This window comes from Ursus arctos, unplaced genomic scaffold, assembly GCF_023065955.2.
Source record: "Ursus arctos isolate Adak ecotype North America unplaced genomic scaffold, UrsArc2.0 scaffold_2, whole genome shotgun sequence".
In the NCBI taxonomy this organism is placed as follows: domain Eukaryota; kingdom Metazoa; phylum Chordata; class Mammalia; order Carnivora; family Ursidae; genus Ursus; species Ursus arctos.
The window spans coordinates 66,733,993-66,754,209 of NW_026622874.1; the positions used below are offsets into that span (position 1 = coordinate 66,733,993).

General features: G+C 61.2%; 1 protein-coding gene across 1 annotated transcript; it reads left to right on the forward strand.

Annotated features, from left to right (window-relative positions):
• Positions 1-2,231: 2,231 nt before the first annotated feature.
• Positions 2,232-17,013, forward strand: UBE2I (ubiquitin conjugating enzyme E2 I). Its single transcript, XM_048224946.2, has 7 exons — positions 2,232-2,363; positions 7,212-7,288; positions 7,478-7,561; positions 8,600-8,672; positions 12,062-12,171; positions 12,899-12,978; positions 14,982-17,013. Exons 2-7 carry the CDS (start codon positions 7,223-7,225, stop codon positions 15,043-15,045), a joined length of 477 nt encoding a protein of 158 aa, XP_048080903.1. The 5' UTR covers positions 2,232-2,363; positions 7,212-7,222; the 3' UTR covers positions 15,046-17,013.
• Positions 17,014-20,217: the final 3,204 nt, after the last annotated feature.

A 20,217-nucleotide genomic window follows, 5' to 3' on the forward strand; every position in this document is an offset into this window, starting at 1 on the left:
CTTCCTCAAGGCCAGTCAGTGCTGGGTACATGTGTGTGAGTTGACCGATGAATGGACAGCCAGGAGGCCGTCACCACACATGTGTGTGCCAAGGTGTGAGCTCAAGGAGGCTTTGGGCTGAGGGTACCAGATGGGAGGTAGCCTTCTGCTCACCCAGCGCCCTCCAACCTATCCTCCAGCTAAATGCCCTGTTTTCCTCCACCAATCTTAACTCTCTTCCCAGCATGAGAGCCACTTTCCCCTAGGAGGACAGTTCTTCCTGCTTTTTGGAACTTGGAAACCAAGGCCAAGGGGCCCCACCTCCCTATCTCCAGGTATCTCTTCACCACACATAAAGACAGGTCCTGGTCTCCTCCTCCACAACCTTCCATGGCTTCCCATGGCCCACAGGGCCAGGCCCAGGCCACACATATTGGCCGCCTCCCCAAACTACACTCCCAGGCCACCCCCCATGTAGCCAGCCCTGCTCTCTCTCTGCCCCATCTGCGCGGAGCCCACATGAGCCCCTGGTTCTCCTCTCTTTCTCCAGCAGTGGCCGCCACCTTTCAGTGCCTTCCCCACACAGCCCTGTGCAAACCTGGCATTTGCAGGAGAAAGCTGGAACCCAAGCCCACGCTCCCCTCCAGGAAGCCAGTTCATTAGAGTCCTCAGCAGCCATGTGCCCTGTGGCTCACCTGGGGTTCTTGCTAAAACACAGCCTCCCACTCCCAGGACCACTCAGCACTGGTGAATCTGGGTTGGGGGCCCAGAGAACAGGTGTCTCAGATAAGCCCCTGATGGGCCTGGCACCCGGAGGTGGAGAACTGCAGCTGCCTGGGGGGTGGGTGGGGGTGCGAGGGTGGCAGCATCCCCAGGTCAGGCCCAAGCTAGGTCACTGTGGGGATCCGGGAGCGGGCAGCCCCTCTGCAGTTCAGAGGTCGGCAGAGACCTGGAATGCTCATATTCTGCTCAAGGGGGCCAGGCGCTCTGGCCTTTGTCACCTGGAACCGCGGTCACTATAGCTAAGCCCCAAGGGCCACTGCTGACCAGGAGGTAACCTAGGCAGAACCCCCTCCCCAATCCAGCCCAGTCACTGCACCCAGGAGACCCCCTCCCCCATCTCGAGGCTAGTGAGCCACCCTCGTTTTACTCCCCCAAGTCACAGGACGGCTGGGAGCACACGGAATGCATGCACCGGGCAGCCGCTGCACGCCGGACCTGTGGTTCCTGCCAGTGGGGAAGCCAGCAGCCTCAGCAGTTCCAACTAGGGGCTCTGGGCGGGGGGGGGAGAAGGGGTGAATGGATGCAAGTTGCTTCGGCAGTCCAGCGCTCCCCACCCCAAGCCTGGGGCCACGGTACCCTCCACTGACTGCTGCCCCGGGGCGGGGGGGGCAGGGGGGCAGCTACCGCTGCCTAACCCCAAAGCGCCCACGGGCGGAGCAGGCTGACCTTGGAAGGCGCCCGCTCCCCACCGTGAGCAGGAGTTTGGGCAGCGAGGCGGGCCCGACGGGGAGGTGCCCCGAGAGGCCTAGAGGGCCCAGCGTTCGTTCCGCGCCGGCCCGCCCCTCCCCTCGTTCCCCTCCCCCACTCGCCCGCAGCCCCGGCGCCCCGCCCCCACCCCCGGCCAGCCCCCGGGTTAGGGAGCGTCCGCACTTCTCCTCCCGTCGGTCGGGCCAGCACTCGTCCTCCTGTACCGGGTCAACTCATTGGGCGGCTTCGACGGACGCACCGCCCAGGGCCTCGAACTGGCCAATAGCAAGGGGTTTCACAGGGCGCCGTGCTCCGGGGACCGTCACCGTGCTGCGACGCTTCAGGGGATCCTTAGGCCTCAGTGGTCTTTTGCCCCCGGCCCCTAGCCCCAGCCCCAAGGAGACCTCCGGGACCCGTGCCTGAAGAGCTGCCCGCGCGGCATCCGGGGAGCCCTTGGAGAACTCGGCCTCCCCCTCTCCCAGCTGCCCGCCGGCGTGTCCTCGAGTGGACGCACGCATCGCGAGGGGGAGTTTGCAGACGCTCCCTCCGATCGCGGACGCGGCTCCTTTAAGGGCGCAGGTGTCCACGGCACCGCCTGACTGGAAAGCCGCACACGGACCAGGCTCCCGGGCCGGGCCCGGGGCGCAGGCGCGCGGCAGCAGGGCGCGGGCAGCGGACGACGCGCGGCGGCGTGGGTAGCGCGGGACGCGGAGTGGCGTCGGCGGCGCGCGGGGCAGGCGCGCGGCGGGCAGCCCTCGCAGGCCCCGCCCCGCCCCGCCCGCCGGGGTCCTCGGAGCGCTCGGGCTGCGCGCGGAGCGGGCTCGGGAGGGAAGTCCCGAGACAAAGGGAGCGCCGCCGCCGCCGCCGCCGCCGCCTCCTCGTCCGCCTCGCTCGCCGGGCCGCGGCCGCCCGAGGTGAGCGCGGGGGACGCGGGCGGGCGGCGGGGGGCGCGGGCGGGGGCTGGCCTCGGGGCGCGGGGGCCTCCGCCGCCGTCGGGCCCGGGCCGGGCGGGCGCCTCCTCACCCCCGACCTCCCGCCCGCCCCACGCACCCCCGCTCCGGGCCGGGCCCCCGCGCCCCAGTCCGTCTCCGAGCCGCGGCCGTGCGGCTGTCCCCCACCATCCCGGGGCCCGCCGGCCTCGGGCCCGCCCCCGCCCCCGCCGGGCCTTTCTGGGGTCGCGGCCGGCCGGCCCCTCGAGCCCTCCGCGCGCCCGTTCGGGAGCGGGGAGAACGGCCCCCTGGCGCGTGCTCGGCGGCGTCCCCGAGGTGCTGCTGGCTGCGGCCGCTGTTGACAGGGACGCGAGCCTGGGCCGCCCCGCCGCCGGGGCTCTCCTCCGCCCCAGGGAAATTCGTTTCCGGGGTCACGGGCTGCACACAGACCTGTGGCGCTTGCCAGCCGGGGAGAGCGTGCACGGCCCAGAGAGTTGAGAGTGGCGGATTGCAACAGCGCTGGCTCGTCTGGCGGGGGGTCTAGAAACCAAAACAGTCTGAGTTTGCTCATACCTCTAAAGAGTGCCGCTGGCACTTGGTGGGACCCCGAACGCGAGCGCTGCGCTGGAGGGAGAGTTTCTTAGGAGGTTGCTTTGTACCGATTGAACGGAGGTCGGAATTGGTAGTTAACGTGAGTAGGAGGGAGGAAAGGGAAGGATTAGCCGGGCTCACGATGCCGGCCTGCCGTTTCCCCGAAATCACGGCAGTACCTGGTTCGCGTGGTGTAGTTTGAAAATGTATTTCGTTCCTGGGTTTGCACAGTTGGCCTGTGGCTTGTTTCCTTTTGAAGCCTGTAGCCCTAAATGTTTCTCGCTATTAAAGGAAGCACTGCTTTTGGGTAGAGAACCCACTCCATAGGAAATCGGGATGGATCCTAACTTTCTCCTGCGTTGCTTACGGCTTTTTTAGGGGGCGGGGGTGGTTAGGGGTGACTTGTGCCTGCTCTTGGACCTTTGGTGAGTCCTCAGGTTAGGGACCTTGCTTCAGAAACAGCCTGGGCTCCTGGGGGTTTTGCCTCCTGGGGCAAGTGCCTTTGTCAGGTGCAGAAATGCCTTCGCCCTGGGGAGTTTGCCTTTTGGTGGGAAAGGGTGGTCCACGGCTTCCCATCCATAATGTATTTCCTCCTGGGCAAGCCTCTGGGGTCACTGCCATCACCCATTTTACAGATGAGAAACTTGAAGGAGGAGAGAAGCACCTTGCCCACACCCAGGCGGCCAGGAAGTGGCTCTGAGGTTTGTGCCCTCAGGTCGCTGAGTGCAATCTGAGAAGAGCACCTCCAAGTACAGCCCAGTGTGGGAGCCCTGGAGGGAGGTGGTGGGCAGGCCTCCCGCTCTGGCTGGGCAGCCCCACTCCTGTCCTGCCTGCTGGCTCTCGCCGTTCAGAGATGTGTTGTCTGCATCTCATCACGGCTGCCCTGTAGCATCTAGTAACACTTAACTGCTCCCTAAGTGCCTCTCTGTCAGTTTGGGAAAGGGAGATTGGGTTTTAAGTGGGATTCTGAATGAGTGTTTCCAAGTTGTAGTTAAAATGTAACAAATTGGCTGCTTTGTCCTGGAGGGCAGGAGGCCAGTGGGAGTGGAAACATGTCATAGAGACCAGGTGTCTGCTTGAGACTGGGCAGGTGTGCACCTGTGGCTCTTTGCCCTGATGGCAGAAACCCACTTTGGTGCCCAGGCTGGCCCATCAGCACTCCTGAGGATGGGGCTGCAGAAACTCTCACGGGACTACCCTTCATTACCTCCCACGAGCTGGGACAACCTCACACAGCTAGGCGCCGGGACAGGGCCTCCAGAGGCGGCTCTTTCTGGTCTTCAGGGCAGAAGAGGTGGCCTGTGGCAGGGTTGTGACACATGGTCAGCAAGCAGACAGCACTCAGGATCACCTGCCGGCCTTTCCCGAGCTGTGGGCGAGCCTGGGGCTTTGGGGCTTCAGGAACTTGTTTTGATGCCTGGCTGAGCTCAGACTCCCTGGGGACCTTGTATCTCACTTAAAAAACTGCTTACCAGGCTGTTTGTCTCTGGTCGTTGACCCTCCGTGCTGGTTTCTTCAGCAGAAGCGTCCTGCCAACTTGCGCTGTTGCTTTGGGGGGAGGGGGAGCAGGGCGGGGTGCTAGGGGGCAGGAGCACTTCCGAAGCTAGAGTGTGCTGTGCCCTCAAGTCTCCTGCAGGGAAGGGCATTTCCACTGACCCTGGGGTTGGTGTTGGGTCAAGGGTTTGAGAAACGTGTGGAGGTGAAGGATTTTCAGGCATCAGGGTAACTGCCTGGTTCTGACCAGAGAACATGCGACCCAGCCTGCAGGCTCCCCGCCCGCCTCCTGCAAGCCCAGGTCCTCACCCTCAAGATCAGGGCCCACCCTTGTTGCACTCCCTGGGCCCCGCCTGTGCCCAAACAAATATTGCAGACAGGTGTGTTGTCCTGTGAAGGAGATCCTGGGCAGGTGTGTGCCTTGGCAGTCCCAAACACCCCATGGCATCATGTTCCTGGTGGTCAGGTCTGCACAGGGATGGGGACGAAGGGTCAGACCAGAAGGTTGGGATCATGTGGTGGGGACCTGGAATTCTGTTTTGGTCCCAGCGTGGTGCTTACAGTTTGGAGGGAGGTAATTTTGAGGTCTGGTAAAGCTGGAGCGTACTGTAAGGTATGTTCTGGGGTCAGATCTGTCACATCATCCTGACGGCTGTGCTTCCTGAGTGGAGGGCTTTGACTTTTGACTTTTTCTTAAGATAATCTCAGTACACGGGTTTTTAAACTGGGACCCCATCTGGTAGGTGCGGTGCTATCATAACTCAGCTGGCTTCCTGAGACCTGGGCTCTTGCACTGCACCAGGGACTGCAGTGGTTTTCTGTGACGGTGACTCCCAGACCCCTCCTCCCACTTGGCTGACTTCTTGGGAAAAGAGTTGTCCAAGAACCTCCCGAACCCTGAGTACTGGGCCCCACCCGGAGTTCCTGACTTATGGCCACAGGGGCCCTGGGGGACGTGCATGTCTGACGAGCACCCAGGGCCACACTTGGGGAGTCCAGGGCCCGTCTCTGCTGAGTTGTTGGACTCACCCCTGCTGCGCGGTGGTGTGGGCTCTGGGCAGGGTCTCTGTTGCTCTGGGACCGGGAATGGGGGGCAGGCGGATGCTGGGGCAGAGAGTGTGATTTCGGTTGGATTGCTGAGGGGCAGGAAAGGGTCAGCCTGAGTCGGGTTGGGGGTGTTGCACAGGAGTAGTAACGGGAGGGGTCGGGGGTGGGGCATGAGCTGGATTTGAGTTGAGGCTCCACGCTTAGCCAGCAAGTAACCTTTTGGGTCTCCCTTCTAGTTGTTCCCAGGTCTGCATTGAGCCTGGCTGGGGACAGAGGTAGGTGAGCCTGAGCCAGGAAACATGGCTGGGAGGTTCTTCTGAACCCGGCTGAGAACCCTTGTGGTTGTGGAGAACCCCATGTTGTACTCAGGAATGTGGGGTGTTGGACCTCTTTCCCCACAAGAGCAGAGAGGAGACCTGTTGCCAGCTCTCCATGGAAGTCTGAAGGGTTGGGGCAGGCTGCTGGTCATCCCCTTCCAGGAGACACCAAGGCCTTGTTTATGGTAAATGCTGGATTCTGGGTATCTTCAATGTTTCCATGGACTTTGAAGATCAACAAACAGACTTGGGGTCAAATTCTCTGAGGGCAGCTGGGGGCGCCAGCCTGTTGGGCTCTGCTGGGTAAGCAGCAGCCTGGAGCGTCTGCTCTGCGTGCAGGCAGCCTGAGGCCGTGCCCAGTGGGCTGCAGGCCCCTGCTGTGCACGGCTGAAGGCACCAGGCCTTGGGGGCTGAGGTCTGGGGGTGCGGGGAGGAGCAGCAGGGCTTTGAGCAGCCCTCTCCCACAGCATGCTCACAGGATAGGCGGACACAGCAGGCGGGCTGCGGGCTGGCCCTTCTGCGGGCCTGTAGAGGTGTCTTCCCCAGGCTTGCCTGGTGCTCCCTGCTGGCCACCCCACCTACTGCTGACTCTCCCAGAGTAAATGGGAGGCAGGCCTTGATCCATTCATTGTTCATGGCTTGCCAGGGGATGGGGAGGCAGAGGCTGTGGGATGTGAAAGTGGAGGGGACAGAGGACCGTGCCTGGGGCCCTGGAAAGAAAGGGGTCTCTTGGGTACTGCAGGCTGGGTGTGGTCCAGGCACTTGTCCATGATGCGGTTGAACTGCTGTCCACACTGGGGCACTTTTCTACTCAGTTGCCTTCAAGAATAAGGGTTATTCTCCTGGCCAGACCCGAATCTAAATTGTAAGTTGGGGTCTGATAGCACCCCGCCCCCATCTCTGCACCGGCAAAGGGGAGCACCCTGTCAAGATCACGGCCCCCCTCCCTCTCTGTCTTCAGGCAGTGCTCTGGACAGCCCCACCTTGTCCTTGCGTTTACTACAGTCTTGACAGGAGGGTTGGGATCCCTGTCACTCTAGGCTGGCGCTGTGGGATCGAGGAGGGCAGGACGGGGGTGCGGCGTCTGCAGGGAACCCTTGGCAAGCCCCGCCTGCGTGAACCTGACAGCTGTGTGTCCCAGGCCGGTGCCTTCGCCTCCCTGCACCTCGGGGTCACTGTGACGTGGAGGCCGCAGTGTGTGCCCTGGGGCCCTGGGGGTGAGGGGAGGCTGGGTTGCCACTGCGGGGTGATGATGCCTGGGCAGCTTCCAAGCTGGGTGGCTCGCTGAGAGCATGTCTGTGTGGGGTGAGGTGTGAGAGCAAAGGGGCAGGAAGAGGCCGAGGTCTGCCTCTCCTAACCGCACGCTCTGCCCGGTCTCTTCCAGGGACATTGAACATGTCGGGGATCGCCCTCAGCAGACTTGCCCAGGAGAGGAAAGCCTGGAGAAAGGACCACCCGTTTGTAAGGAAAGCTTTATTTCTGCGCGCAGCAGAGTGGATCCGTTTGCCTGGGTGGAAACCGTGAAGTCCCCGTCCAGCCCGGGCCTGTCGCGTGCCCTGTGCCGAGGGCCCCTGGGGGTCACAGGATGGCTCTGCGAGCGGGTGAGACGAGATGCGCGGCGCTGATGTGCTTGTGTGGTTGTGTTCTCAGGGCTTTGTGGCTGTCCCGACAAAGAACCCCGACGGCACGATGAACCTCATGAACTGGGAGTGCGCCATTCCAGGGAAGAAAGGGGTAAGAGGCGCCACGCCGCTGGCCTGCCTGCCCCTGTGCCAGCCTCACGGGCCCCAGTCCCACCCCCAGGGCAGTTTTAAATCAGAAGGGGGAGCTGGGCTGCGGAAGGGGGTGGATACAGCACCCCCACCAAGCCTGGGGGCCAGACCCTGCTGCAGCTCTGGGGCATGAGGAGCCTTGAGGGCCTTCGCGTTTGTCCTTCAGGACGTGTGGCGGCTGAAGCAGCCCCGATCTTGTGATGCTGGTCCTGGCGGTCTTTGAACCTGGGGCGGCTGCTGACCCTCAGATGCGGACGCCCCACAAAGGCCACCTGGAAAAGCCGTGTGTGGCCTGAGCATGCCGGGACCAGTTCGGACCAGCATATTTGAAGCATTTGGGAATGAGGGTCTCCAGCAACCCCGCATCCAGCTCTTCCTGGGTGACCCCAAAGGAAAGAGGAGGCCCCTGAGGTGTCCCTGTAGTTCCCGAGGCTTCGTCACCTCTGCCCTCCCCCCCGTGGTTCATGGTGACTGTCACAGGAGCTCAGCCTTGGTACTCCCTAATAGCCCCCTCTCCCTCTGTTAAGCCAGTGGGATTAGGACATGGCTTTGTCTGCAGGATGATGTGGTTTGGGTTCGTCTGTTGAGCACCCAGCCTGTGCCTTTGCTCAGGCCATTCTCGGTCCCTCTTCCAAGGCTGTGGCAGGCGTGGCCATCTCCCTCCCAGAGGTGGCTGGGGAGGGCTGTTGGATCGTGGAGCTGGAGGGACGGGCCTTGCTGCGGCTGCTCAGATGAAGATCTCGAGCCCCCATCCTGGGGTCCTGGGGGGCAGCCCGCCAGGGCCCTGCCTGTCTTCCCAGAAGTCTAGCTCCAGCGCTGCTCCTCTCCGGGGAGGCACCGACAGTCCTGTCATGGGGACAGCTGGTCTTCGGGCTGGTTTAGGAGCGCACCTCCCTGTCGGCACGGCGCGGGGGGACGTGCTGCGGGAGCCAGCTTCTCCTGGGCTCAGCCCGCCGCACAGGTCGGCAGCACTCCTAACTGTAACTTCGTTTCCCAACAGACTCCCTGGGAAGGAGGCTTGTTTAAGCTACGGATGCTTTTCAAAGACGATTATCCATCCTCACCCCCAAAATGTAAGTCGAGTGAAGTCCTCCAGAGTCAGTCTGCCGGCATATTCCAGTGGAGATCTGCAGTCCCGTGTTTGCTTACGGGGGGCAGCTCCAGGGGCTCCCGTCCCGGAGCCTAGCTGGGTGTCTGAGCCTTTTCGAGCCCCCGGGCAGGGAGGGCTTAGTCGCACATCCTGACTGCAATCCCCTGGGAGGCTCCGGGCCCTTGTGCCTCTCGGGGAGAAGGTGCCACTTCCCCGGCCCCGGCAGGGATGGGCTTGCGAAGGACTGTGGTCCAGAGCCTCACCCCGACAGCTCTGTTTCCCTCACTTGGTGTCGCTATGCCTGCTGGTTATGGTTTCACGTGGAGCTGTGGCCGTGTGTGCGGCGCAGCCGGACAGCACGCCGAAGCCTCCAGAGAAGGCTGCAGGGGGAGACAGAGGCGGTGTGTAGCGCAGTGCTGCTTAAGCACCAGAGTGCAGCTTTGCACAACTCAGACAGGGCACCAGGTCCCTCCTGTTTTGTAGCTGGAGATCCACCAGCCCTGGGCACGGTCGGGTGGTGGAGCGAGTGAACACATGCCTCTGTGTGCAGAGGCGTCCGGCACAGCCCATGCAAGGCCGGGTCGCAAGTCAGTGTTCACGCTGCAGTTACTCATTCCAAAGGTAGAAGTACGTTCTCCGTTAGAAGGGCATCTACCAGAAGAATTTTAAAAATTAATGATTAGCAGGGTAACCACTGGGATGGAGACTTTATTTGGGGTGGTTCTCTGCTGTTTGAATAGTTTTTGTTGCGTGCGAGTGTTACTGTAAATAATTGCTTTAGAAGATGAGACAAGTTGTAGTTGCTTTTCTTCTGTTCAACGTCAAACTGGAATTCTAAGCAAGTGGAACAGGGAAGGGAAAAAATCCCCAGAGAAGAGCGGGAAAGGGAGACGGGCTGCAGACGTTCTTTAAGACGTCCCTTTATGAAGGTTGTGGGGTAGAAGATTAACACGCAGAAACCTGTCTTCACAAAACTGCTACACGTGGAAGTGTTTAAAGCAGACTGTTCGTAGTAGCATCGAATACTGTGTAATCCAAACGAAGAGGTTCAGGAGCTCTAGACTGGAGACTCTGGAGCACAGACGAGAGAAGCTAAGGACAGCCTCCGGGACAGGCGACCTGGGCACCCTGGATGGGCCTGAAGACCCAATGTTGTAAGATGTCCGTTCTCTCCAGGCCCGTCTGCAGAGTCCGTGTGATCCCAGTCAGAATCCAAGCACATTTTTGTGGAAATGGCCACGTGGACCCTGATGTGCAGGGGTGCAGTGTGCCGAGAATGGCTGTGGCCCTTGGAGGGCCAGGGGTGGTTGTGAGGCCCGGGCGGAGGCTCATCTGTCGAGGGCACCCAGCCCCGTTAGCAGGATGGGCGAGATGGGAGCCAGACGGATGGGCCGCAGGGACCCAGTGATTGAGACACAGGCCTGCAGAGTCCAGACACGCCACGCGTAGGGCGGCTCAGATCTTGACAAAAGGAACATGAGGTGTGCGGAGAGGGTGGTCCAGTGAATGGACTCAGCCCACAGGGTATCCCAGTGGAAGAAGGGAATCGCCCTCCCACCCTAGACAGCCTTCCAGACGGATCTTGGCGCAGTGCACACGGAGGTGGGGCGGTACAGCTCTTAGAGGAAGATGAGGGGGCAGGGAGGACACATCTTCTCCACTTGGCATCACTTGGGTGGGTTTAACCAGTGAAGCACAGACAGGCGCCCCCCGGAGGCGGAACGACGGTAAGTGGGCTTACGTAGCGCTCAGGACCAGGTTCTCACCAGGAGACTCCGGTGGGAGTGAGGCGGGGAGAAGGTTCTGTGCGTCCGTCAGCACTTACCCCCAGGCGTCTCCGAGTCAGTAAGGAAGAGGCAGCCGTCAGAGGAGAAGGCGCCCGATGTGGTGAGCAGCCCGTCGCCAGCCACGGACAGCAGGGCAGCAGGCGCCCTCGCACCTCTCCAGAGAGGGTGCATCTTGAATATCTCCCTGGGAAAGCCGTCTGCCATGTCTGTGGAAGCTGGACCTAGGCCTGCTCTGGCCCCAGCTGCTCCACTCAAGCGAATATTCTGCAGAAACGGACACGTGCTCGCCAGAAGCCGGGGGCAGCCCAAGCGTCCATGAGCAAACCCAGGGGGGAGCAACGGGGGACCCGGTGCACAGCCGCCAGAGGGGAGGACCCACAGGTGTTCACAACCCAGAGAGTCTCCCAGACATGATGACGCAGGGTCGGAGCCGGACTCCTCGTGGACATCGGCAGCGAGCCCTGTGACGGGTCAGGGAGGGGGCTTCTCTGGGCAGGGGAAGCTGCTGTCCCCCACGGGTGCACTTGCTAGCAAGAAGTACGAGCAGAGGAGCAAAAAGGCGCACACGGAGGGGGAGAAGGTTCTCGCTAGATACGTTCACTTGGCAGGGCTTGTAGCCAAAATGTACGCAGCGGTCCAGCAAGTCGGGATGGCCCAGTTGGAAGATGGAGAAGAGACTCGACGGGAATTTCAAGAAGTAGACCGTGCGTTGCCGTGAATGAAGGTGCTCACCCGCGGAGTCGCCAGGGCTGCGCTCCGTGACCACCGTCTGCAGGCTTGTGAGGCTGTGGGCACCGGCCAGCCCTGCAGGGCACACGGGAGCTGGTAACGGACAGTAAGCAGTTCCTCTGGACAGACACACACGCAGCACAAGGAACCCTCAGGAACGGTCACGGCTTTGTGGCGGCCGGGTGCAAGGAGCGGTCACTCTCGGGGGTGGGGAGACACCACTGCGTGCCGCGGTGTGCGCCCTGAGAAGTGCTGGCCCGGGGTGCTGCTTGGGTGCTGGGGGAGCAAGAGCAGCTCCGGGTGGTTCCAGCTGTGTGTGGCTCTGGGATTTGTCACGCTGCTCTCAGACTCATTGTACTTTTCTGGGTAAAAATAAATAATCTTTTACAATAAAGTGAAAGGGGGAAGGTGCCCAGATAAAGAGAAACACCCTCAAACTGTGGGTAACAGCCCCCAGCGAGGGTTCGAGGCAATTTTCTTGTTTTATGTTTTGCAATTTCCTACAAATGTTCATTTTTTAAAAAGAAAATTAACTTGTGTTTTAAAAGAACGTGCAGGGGGACAATGTGGGGTCCTACAGTCCTCTCTTTTTGAAGCAGGATGATCTGCTCTTGTTTGGAAGGGCCTCAGAGTCCTCCCCAGGACTGTCCTCATCAGCTGTGCCCCCCCCCCCCACCTTTCCTAGTCTGGGCTGGCTTGGGGAGGGGCCCGGGCCCCTGAGCCCCGGAACTGTGCAAGCTCCCCGCCCCCCACTGCCACCTAGCGGCCGCATGCCTGCTGGCCAGCAAGGCACCCAGTGCAGGGGAGGGGACAGCAGCTGCCATAGAAACGTGTTTCCTTCCTCCCTGTGCTCTAGGTAAATTTGAGCCACCGCTGTTTCACCCGAACGTCTACCCTTCGGGCACAGTGTGCCTGTCCATCCTCGAGGAGGACAAGGACTGGAGGCCAGCCATCACGATTAAGCAGGTAGGGTGCAGGGGGCTGGCCTCAGCCTTCCTGTGGGGCCAGAGGACAGTGGTCTTGCTCTGAAGCTGGGGCCGACGTCCACCCTAAGAAAGCTTGCTTTTCTTTCTTTCTCTTTCTTTCTTTTACTTTCTTTCTTTCTTTTCTTTTCTTTTTTTTTTTTTTTAAGATTTTATTTATTTATTTGACAGAGATAGAGACAGCCAGCGAGAGAGGGAACACAGCAGGGGGAGTGGGAGAGGAAGAAGCAGGCTCATAGCGGAGGAGCCCGATGTGGGACTCGATCCCGGTACACCGGGATCACGCCCGAGCCGAAGGCAGACACTTTAACGACTGCGCTGCCCAGGCGCCCCTCCTTTTCTTTTCTTTTCTTTTCTTTTCTTTTCTTTTCTTTTCTTTTCTTTTCTTTTCTTTCTTTTCTTTTCTTTTCTTTTCTTTCTTTCTTTCTTTCTTTCTTTCTTTCTTTCTTTTTTTAATTGGATGGATTTTTTTTTAAGGTTTTGTTTATTTGACAGACAGGGAGAGAGGGAACACAAGCAGGGAGAGAGGGAGAGGGAGAGGGAGAAGCAGGCTTCCCACTGAGCAGGGAGCCAGATGCAGGGCTCGATCCCAGGACTCTGGGATCATGACCTGAGGTGAAGGCAGACGCCTAACGGCTGAGCCCACCCAGGCGCCCCGAAAGCTTGCTTTTGTAACCGCTGAGCTCCATGTTCTTTTGTCTCTTACGCAGATCTTGTTAGGAATACAGGAACTTCTAAATGAACCAAATATCCAGGACCCAGCTCAAGCAGAGGCCTATACGATTTACTGGTAAGTACTGGTCTGGCCCCACTCTCTGTGGCCGTGCGCTGGCTTGCACGTGCTTCCTTGGAAGGGGTCCGGGCTGCCGCTTCTGGCGGCCTGCTTGGATGGCCCTGAGACATGAGCCGTGACCAGATCGAGTGAGGTAGTCGGAAGCGTCTGAGGCCAGGAAGCAAGCAGGCAGGCCCTGTAGGCAGTGGGAGCTCCATGTGCAAAGGGCCCGTGGTGGGCAAGAACGGCTGACTCGACGGCTGTTGAGCAAGGGGACGGTCAGGAGCTGGAGGTCAGGTGACACAGACTCCCGTTGGCTGCTTTGTCCCTGATAAGCTGTGGCCAGGCAAACCATATGCCTCGGTGAACCCCAGTCCAGCTCAGAGGGAAAGGCCCCCAGGTGTGGGTGCGGAAGGAGGTATGTGCAATACCATGGCTCCCCAGGAGCCCCAAACGGGCCACCATGTCCCTCCTGCTGCCCCTCCCAGGCCCGCGTGTGGGCCGTAGAGGAGTGGCACTCCTGTCTTGTTCGTGGTCACCCAGCTGCCATGATGCCCCCACCAGTTGCCAGGCGTTCACTCCTCATCTCAGCCCTTCCCTGCGTGGCACTGTGGTGGGGGGAGGGAGGAAGGCCTGGTGTGGCGCCAGGTGAGCGACAAGGTTAAACCCAGCACCGTGGGCCTGGCCCGGTCAGCAGTGGGGAGAGCCCTTGCCCCCGCACAGAGGCCTCACGGTCCTGGCTCCCCTGGCCGTGCCAGCTGGCCTGGGCTGGGTGGGGGCCTTATGCCGGGTTGGGGGCTCTCATCCCCGCTGCTCCACATTCATAGCACGGCTAGCACATGGGTGAGGCCAGGCAGGGGCATGCTTCTTCTGGGGGGCATTTCTGGAATCGGAGCCATGCCAAGGTCAGGACCGTCCTCGCTGCTCTGGGCAGTGGCAGGTGTCATGTCTGAGGACCATCTGAGGGAAGTGCCAGGAGAATGCATTTCTCCCCCCAAAAATGCGTCGGGTCCCTAGGCCCAGCCTAGTGTTGGCCCGGGCAGCAGGACACTCCCAGCTGGGGCTGAGGCGCGCGTCCCCAGTGGGCGCAGCGGGAGGTCACGTGTCCCATTGCCGGCTGTGCACCAGCAACTCGTGAGATCCGTCGCCCTGCCCTTCCCCCCCGAGCTGGGAGCTGTGCAGTTTCACCGCCACATCTGTCTACAGCGGCGCAGTGGCCCAAGCCGCATGCGCAAGGCCACTCAGGACACGCTGCATTCTCATGGTGACCAGGTGGCCTTCAGAGAGCTTGCTGGCCCTGGCGTGCGCCTTGTTGCAGGGGTGATATTTGCAGCGGCCGGTGGTGGCCACAGGCGCCACGGTGCCACTGTAAGCAGCCGGCCTTCTCGTGCCTGCATTCACAGCGCTGGGACAGCAGGACCGGGGGCTTGCTGTGGCGACCAGCGGGCCGGGCGCGTGTGCGGCCGCTCCCTCCTGCTGGGTGTCTTCCGTGCACCCGGGCGCCTCGCCGCCAATCCTGCCATGACATCGTTCCCACGATTTCTCCCGTCAGCATCCCCTTTAAGAGCACGCTGGGACGCTTCAGCCCGTCCTCATGCTGCCAAAGGCCACAGGGCCTCCCTTGGGGGACAGCAGGGCTGCCTCTGTGCTTGGGCCCGGCCACAGGCAAGTGTCGTGTGGCCCCCAGGCGGGTGTCCCCACGTGCACACACTGCCCCTGGGCTCCGTGGAGGGTCCCAGGCCAGCCGTAGAGGTCCTGTTGACCCCCTGGGGCCCCATGGGGAAGCCAGCAGGCGTCCCTTCCGTCTGTAGCCCAGCAATCCGGATTTTCTCTCCAGAACGATGGCAGCTGCTTCCAGCTTAGGGACCCGTAACCGTCCCACGTACATCACCCCCAGCAGCCCCGTCGTGTGTGCCCCCCCCCCCGCCTTCCTGATCAGAGGCCGTCCTCTGAGCCCGCGTTGCCTTCCGTGATGCCCTGGCCCCGAGGCTGACCTGTCTCTCTCTTGGCCTCCTCCTCAGCCAAAACAGAGTGGAGTACGAGAAGAGGGTTCGAGCACAAGCCAAGAAGTTCGCGCCTTCGTAAGCGGCGGCCGCGGCAGTGTAAGAAGGAAGGGATGGGTTTGGCAAGAACTTGTTTACAACATTTTTGCAAATCTAACGTTGCTCTGTACAATTACTAGTCACCTGGGAGGGTGGGCGGGCGCCATTTTCCATTTCCGCCACTGGCACGCAGTCCTGACTCGCTGAGCTGCCCGGTTTTTCATACAGGGTCTCTTCCTTCAGTCTTTTGTATTTTTGATTGTTATGTAAAACTTGCTTTTATTTTAATATTGATGTCAGTATTTCAACTGCTGTAAAATTATAAACTTTTATACTTCGATGAGCCCCGAGGAGCTAGTTTCCTTTGCTCGCGGACGCAGGCATGCTTCCCACCGTGTAGAGCTACGCGTAGCCTCCCGCTGGCCCTTCCCGCCTCGCTCCCCGCAGAACCCAGGTTGTGTTGCTTATGAGCCTCAGATCCAAAGGCAGCCGGCGTCTCGTCTCCGCATCACTTCCTTTGTGTTTATATGGCGTTTTGTCTGTGTTGCTGTTTAGAGTAAATAAACTGTTTATATAAAGGTTTTGGTTGCATTATCGTCATTAAGAGCGTGAGGAGGCGGCCTCGCGGTGCCCCGGCCCCCCACGCGGCTGCAGGCCCGCGGAGCAGAGCTCGCTGCTGTGCTCGGCCTGGGCCTCTGTAGATAGTGCCGTGTGCAAGGACGGCGTGTGTCCAGGGCTTGTCCCCCACCCCAGGTCTTCGGGCTGCGCAGAGAGCAGATGTGGTCAGGTTGGAACTGGTGTCTGGAGCCTTCTAAAGCTGGTTCGAGCCGGACCCTGCCCCAGGGAGGACTGCGTGCCAGCAGCTCCCCTCTTCCTGGCACATGCTGGAGCCTGCCGGGGGCGCCTGTGGCCTCCTGCTGCCCGCCCGGCCTCACCGGCCGCCCTGGGATTGTCCTGCGCCCGCTGCGCCAGCTCCCCAACCCTGGGTGCGGGCGGCCCGGCATCGGGACAGACACCCCGGAGGCTGGACTGAGGCCGCCGTGCACAGGCACTTCCTTTTTCCTGAAGGACTCTGAGCCCGGTCTGCCTGTGGGGCTGTTCTCAGAAAGCACCCCGAAACCTGAGCCCAGCTCTGTGAGGTCAACTGCCTGCTCAGTTGAGAAACGGGCCTGGGTCCTGGCTCAGCTTCAAGGAGCCCTAGACGGAGACAGTGCCCTGCACCAGCTGACCTCGCCTTCCCACCCTGGGGACCCTCGCTTTCCCAAGCGGGTCACCTGTGGCTCCAGCACACGGACCGAGCTGGGGCGGGAGGGCTGGCCCCAGGGCCCTCGGTCAGGAAGGGCATCTCGACGTGGCCCCGCAGCAGGACGGCAGTGAGAGTGGGAGGTGGCCCCTCGGCCCCGTGGCCACAGTTGCTGCGTGGCTCCGAGGCCCCAGTGCCTTGCTCACTCGCGTAGCTGGACGGTTAGCAGAGCTCAGCCTGATGTTGGTGATTCATTTCTGATGCGAGGGCCGTCGGGGGGCTCAGCCGGCTTGTGTGTTTGTCACCTCTCCCAGAACGAGGGCCGTCGGGGGGCTCAGCCGGCTTGTGTGTTTGTCGCCTCTCCCAGAACGAGGGCCGTCGGGGGGACTCAGCCGGCTTGTGTGTTTGTCGCCTCTCCCAGAACGTCTTATTTTGTAATGACTGAGATACTCTTAGGAATAGCCGCACATGTATATGGTTAATGTATATGGAAATTCAATATATTTTCTAGTTGCAGCATTCTAAAGTAATCGATGTTTCTAGCAAATTGTCATGATTTCAACTAATGAAATGTCCTTTTGTGCCCCAGTCCTTGGCTTAACAACGTTGTGACTCTTGTAACAGAAGTACGGAACGCGTCCATCCTGTTCTGATGTGAGGGAAGAGAGTGTGTTCCCAGCGTGAGGCGCCTAATGATTAGTAAGGAATTGGGGGCAATACATGAACCACTGTATCCAAGAACCCTCTGATTAAAAACATTTCCACAAACTGTGGCCTGCAGGGCGTGTCCTTTTCCTGCCCCGCCCGACAGGCCCCCACCCCTGCCTGGGGCCTCCCCTGCTACCTCTTCCCCATGGCCTCAGTGTCAGACCCTCAGGGCTCCGTGGGGTGGGCAGGGGCTGGTGACCCTGGAGCCGGGGTGGCACGTCCCCTTTGGTCCCCTCTGAGACCAGGCACACATCCTGTGCTGACCTTGGCCCTGTGGCCAAGTTCCCCCTGCATCTCCTGGGCCTGCCAGAGCAGGGCGTCCCTCCTGGGGCCAAGCTGTCCTTGACACCTGGGGCGGGCCTCTGCAGGGGACGCCCAGCTGCAAGTGAGTCCTCAACTCAGACCCCGACGGTGTGTCCTGTGGCTGGGGCTCCCCGGAGAACCTGGCCACAGCCCCCCAGGCGGTGGGCCCCCGAGAGCCGCCCTGGCCCCCCTGGACGGTCCCGCCCAGGCCAGAGCCCGCACCCTCACGCTTGTCCACCGCGCAAAGCCGCCTCCTTCCCTGAGTGGGCGCACGTGGCAGGCTCTGCGGATAGGCAGCCTCCATTTTGTGGTTGCCATGACGACAAGTTGCCAGGTTGGAGGGCCAGACTGAACACTGACTTGGGCCGGCTCGAACCGGTCTGAGCCTGCTCCAGCAGGGAGGGGCCCGAGAAACGCTGGTCCAGATCTGTCCCCAGCTGACCTTGGTGCTGAGTCTTGGGGGGTATCCTGTCGCCGTGGCCCACGAGGCTCGTCTGGAGTTCTCCAGACGCTGGGACCCCACCTGCGGAGGCCCTGGCCCTGACCGCGGGGGCTGGTGTAGGACCATGGGCCGGAGCAACGGGCTTGGAGCACCGGGTCCCATCCACCCTGTTGTCGCCAGACCCGAGGAGCCCAGCACCTGTCAGGAATTTGCAGCCCCAGGGCCTTGGTTCTCCCTCCCCGATGGCTACCCTTGCAGGGGACCTACGCACCACCCTCCTGAAGAGAGGGGCCCTTGGGGCTCATGCTGCCCCTCCCACTCCTGGAGCCCCAGAACCTGCCCCCCCCCAGCCCTGCCTCTTGATGGGGCACACGAGCTTTGTCCCCTCCAGGGCCCTCACAGAGGAGCCGGTGGGGGAGGGGCGTTGCTGGGAGGTGGCCTGCATACCTGCCTCTGGACCAGAAGCTGATGGGCAGCCTCAGTGGACAGACAGTGGACAGCACTCTGCAGGCCAGGTGGCCAGCCCTCATGGAGACCTGCGGAGCCCCATCTGGGCCTGCTGCTGCACCCCCACAGAAACCTCAGGCGCACAGCGGCACCCTTTGGCCACCAAGGCCACCCTGGTCTGGTGCAGGCTTCACCTGTGCAGGTGTTGGCCCCACTGCGCTGCCGCTGACATCATCCCAGAAGCAAGTCTTTCAGGTGAGGGACAAGACCCCCTCCCGCCTGGGGCCTCTTCTGGCAGAACCACCCAGATGGCACAGGCAATGGGACAGATTCCTGCAGTCCCAAGTGCCCTGGCCCAAGTCCCTGGGCTGCGCCCCCACCATTCTCCAGAGTCGTCCCCTCTTCACACCTCTGACGGGTGCCCAGGTGCAGGTGGGAGCGGGTGGGAGGAGCCTGACTGCTAGGGGCTCTGCCTGCAATTCCAAGGCCTGCCACCAGAGGGCATGAGGTCATGAAGCTTTATTTATTTATTTATTTTAAGATTTTATTTTTTTAAGTCCTCTCTACACCAACGTGGGGCTCGAACCTACACCCCCGAGATCAAGAGTTGCACGCTCCACTGACGGAGCCGGCCAGGTGCCCCAAGCTTCTTTAAATCATGAGGGGTGGTGTGGCCTTACAGAGATGTCCCCCGCCTCCCCTGCTGCCCTTCCTGCTCTCCAGCGGGCATCTGAAGCGTCTATCCAGAGCCTGGGGGTTTTCTCCTGGACCTAAGGAAAGAAAGCTGTGGCCCCGACCTGCCCAAAGCCCAGAGGGTGTGAACTCCACCTGCCCACCAGCCTGCCGAGCCTGACCCCTCTAGGTGAAGTGTTTGTGCCCCAACTCCTGCTGTGACATACGCATGCTCCACACGGCCCCCTCCCCACCCTCTCTCCTTGCAGGGGGTCACCCACCACCTACGGAGGTGGGGACTGAGTCCTCTGAGGGCCAGCCATGGCCAAGGTCCCTGTCCCCATCCCCTGTGGACCCGGAGGGTGTGCAGCTGACACTACCCAGTGTACCCAATACTGGCTTCTCACTGAGACCCCCCCTTGCTGAGGGGTGCATGCTGCTGCTATGTCCATTTTATAAAAAAAAGGGAAACTGAGGTCCAGGGCAGCAGAAGGGTGTGATGGGGCAGGGCCCCTCCTAACTTCCTGTTTATAGCGGCTGCAGGATCTCATCTCTTCACCCCAAAGCCATTATGATCACCATGGCAACCAGGCCTGTGTTTGTTCCAACAGGTTGGCAGAACCTGATGAAGGACTGCAGGGTGGGGGGCATTGGCTCTGAGATCCTGGCTCAGGACCTGCCAGTCCCCAGGGGAGAACATCAGCTGCCCCCGCCCCGATTTCTGTCCCGTGCAGGGGTAGGAGGAGCCCGGCTCCCCTGCTCCCCTCCATCCCAAGCAGTTGGTGCGTGGTCCTGAGCACCCCTGTCCCCATGTGCCTGGCTGTGCCGGGCCAGGATGGAAGCAGGGCCTGGAGGCAGAGAGCCTCCAGGAGGAGAAGCCACCCTGGGAGCTCCGTGTCTCCTCCAGGGCAGCGTGGACATGTGTGAGTTCGGACCTAGGAGCTGAGACAGGCGGTGTCCCCATCAGAGCAGTGTGTGCCCCATCCTGGGGTGATGGGAGAGGTGCTGGGTCCCCCCTGGGCTGGGGAAGCCAAGGCCATGCTCTCCCCATACTCCCTCCCCCGTCTCCACCGAACGGGGCTGCAAGGTGGGAAGTTCACAGCCTGGCGGCGGAGCTGCGGCCAAGCTGCCTCCCTGTGATTGGAACTCTGGTCCTCCACCTTCAGCCCACAGCTCAGCCAACCCCTGGCCTCCCCCCAGCAAATCATCCTTGCCTCTGGGCCTGAGGGAGTGTGTTCTGGGCCTGTCTTTTGATTTCCCACACTGCCTGGGGCCCCACCATTAGAGATGAGGTCCTTCGGGTTAAAAACATCTCCAAATCGGTGGCTCCCCTAAGTACAAGGTCGGCTGATGATCCAGCAGGATCGGCCAAAGGCAAGGAAGGGATCCGGAGACCCAGT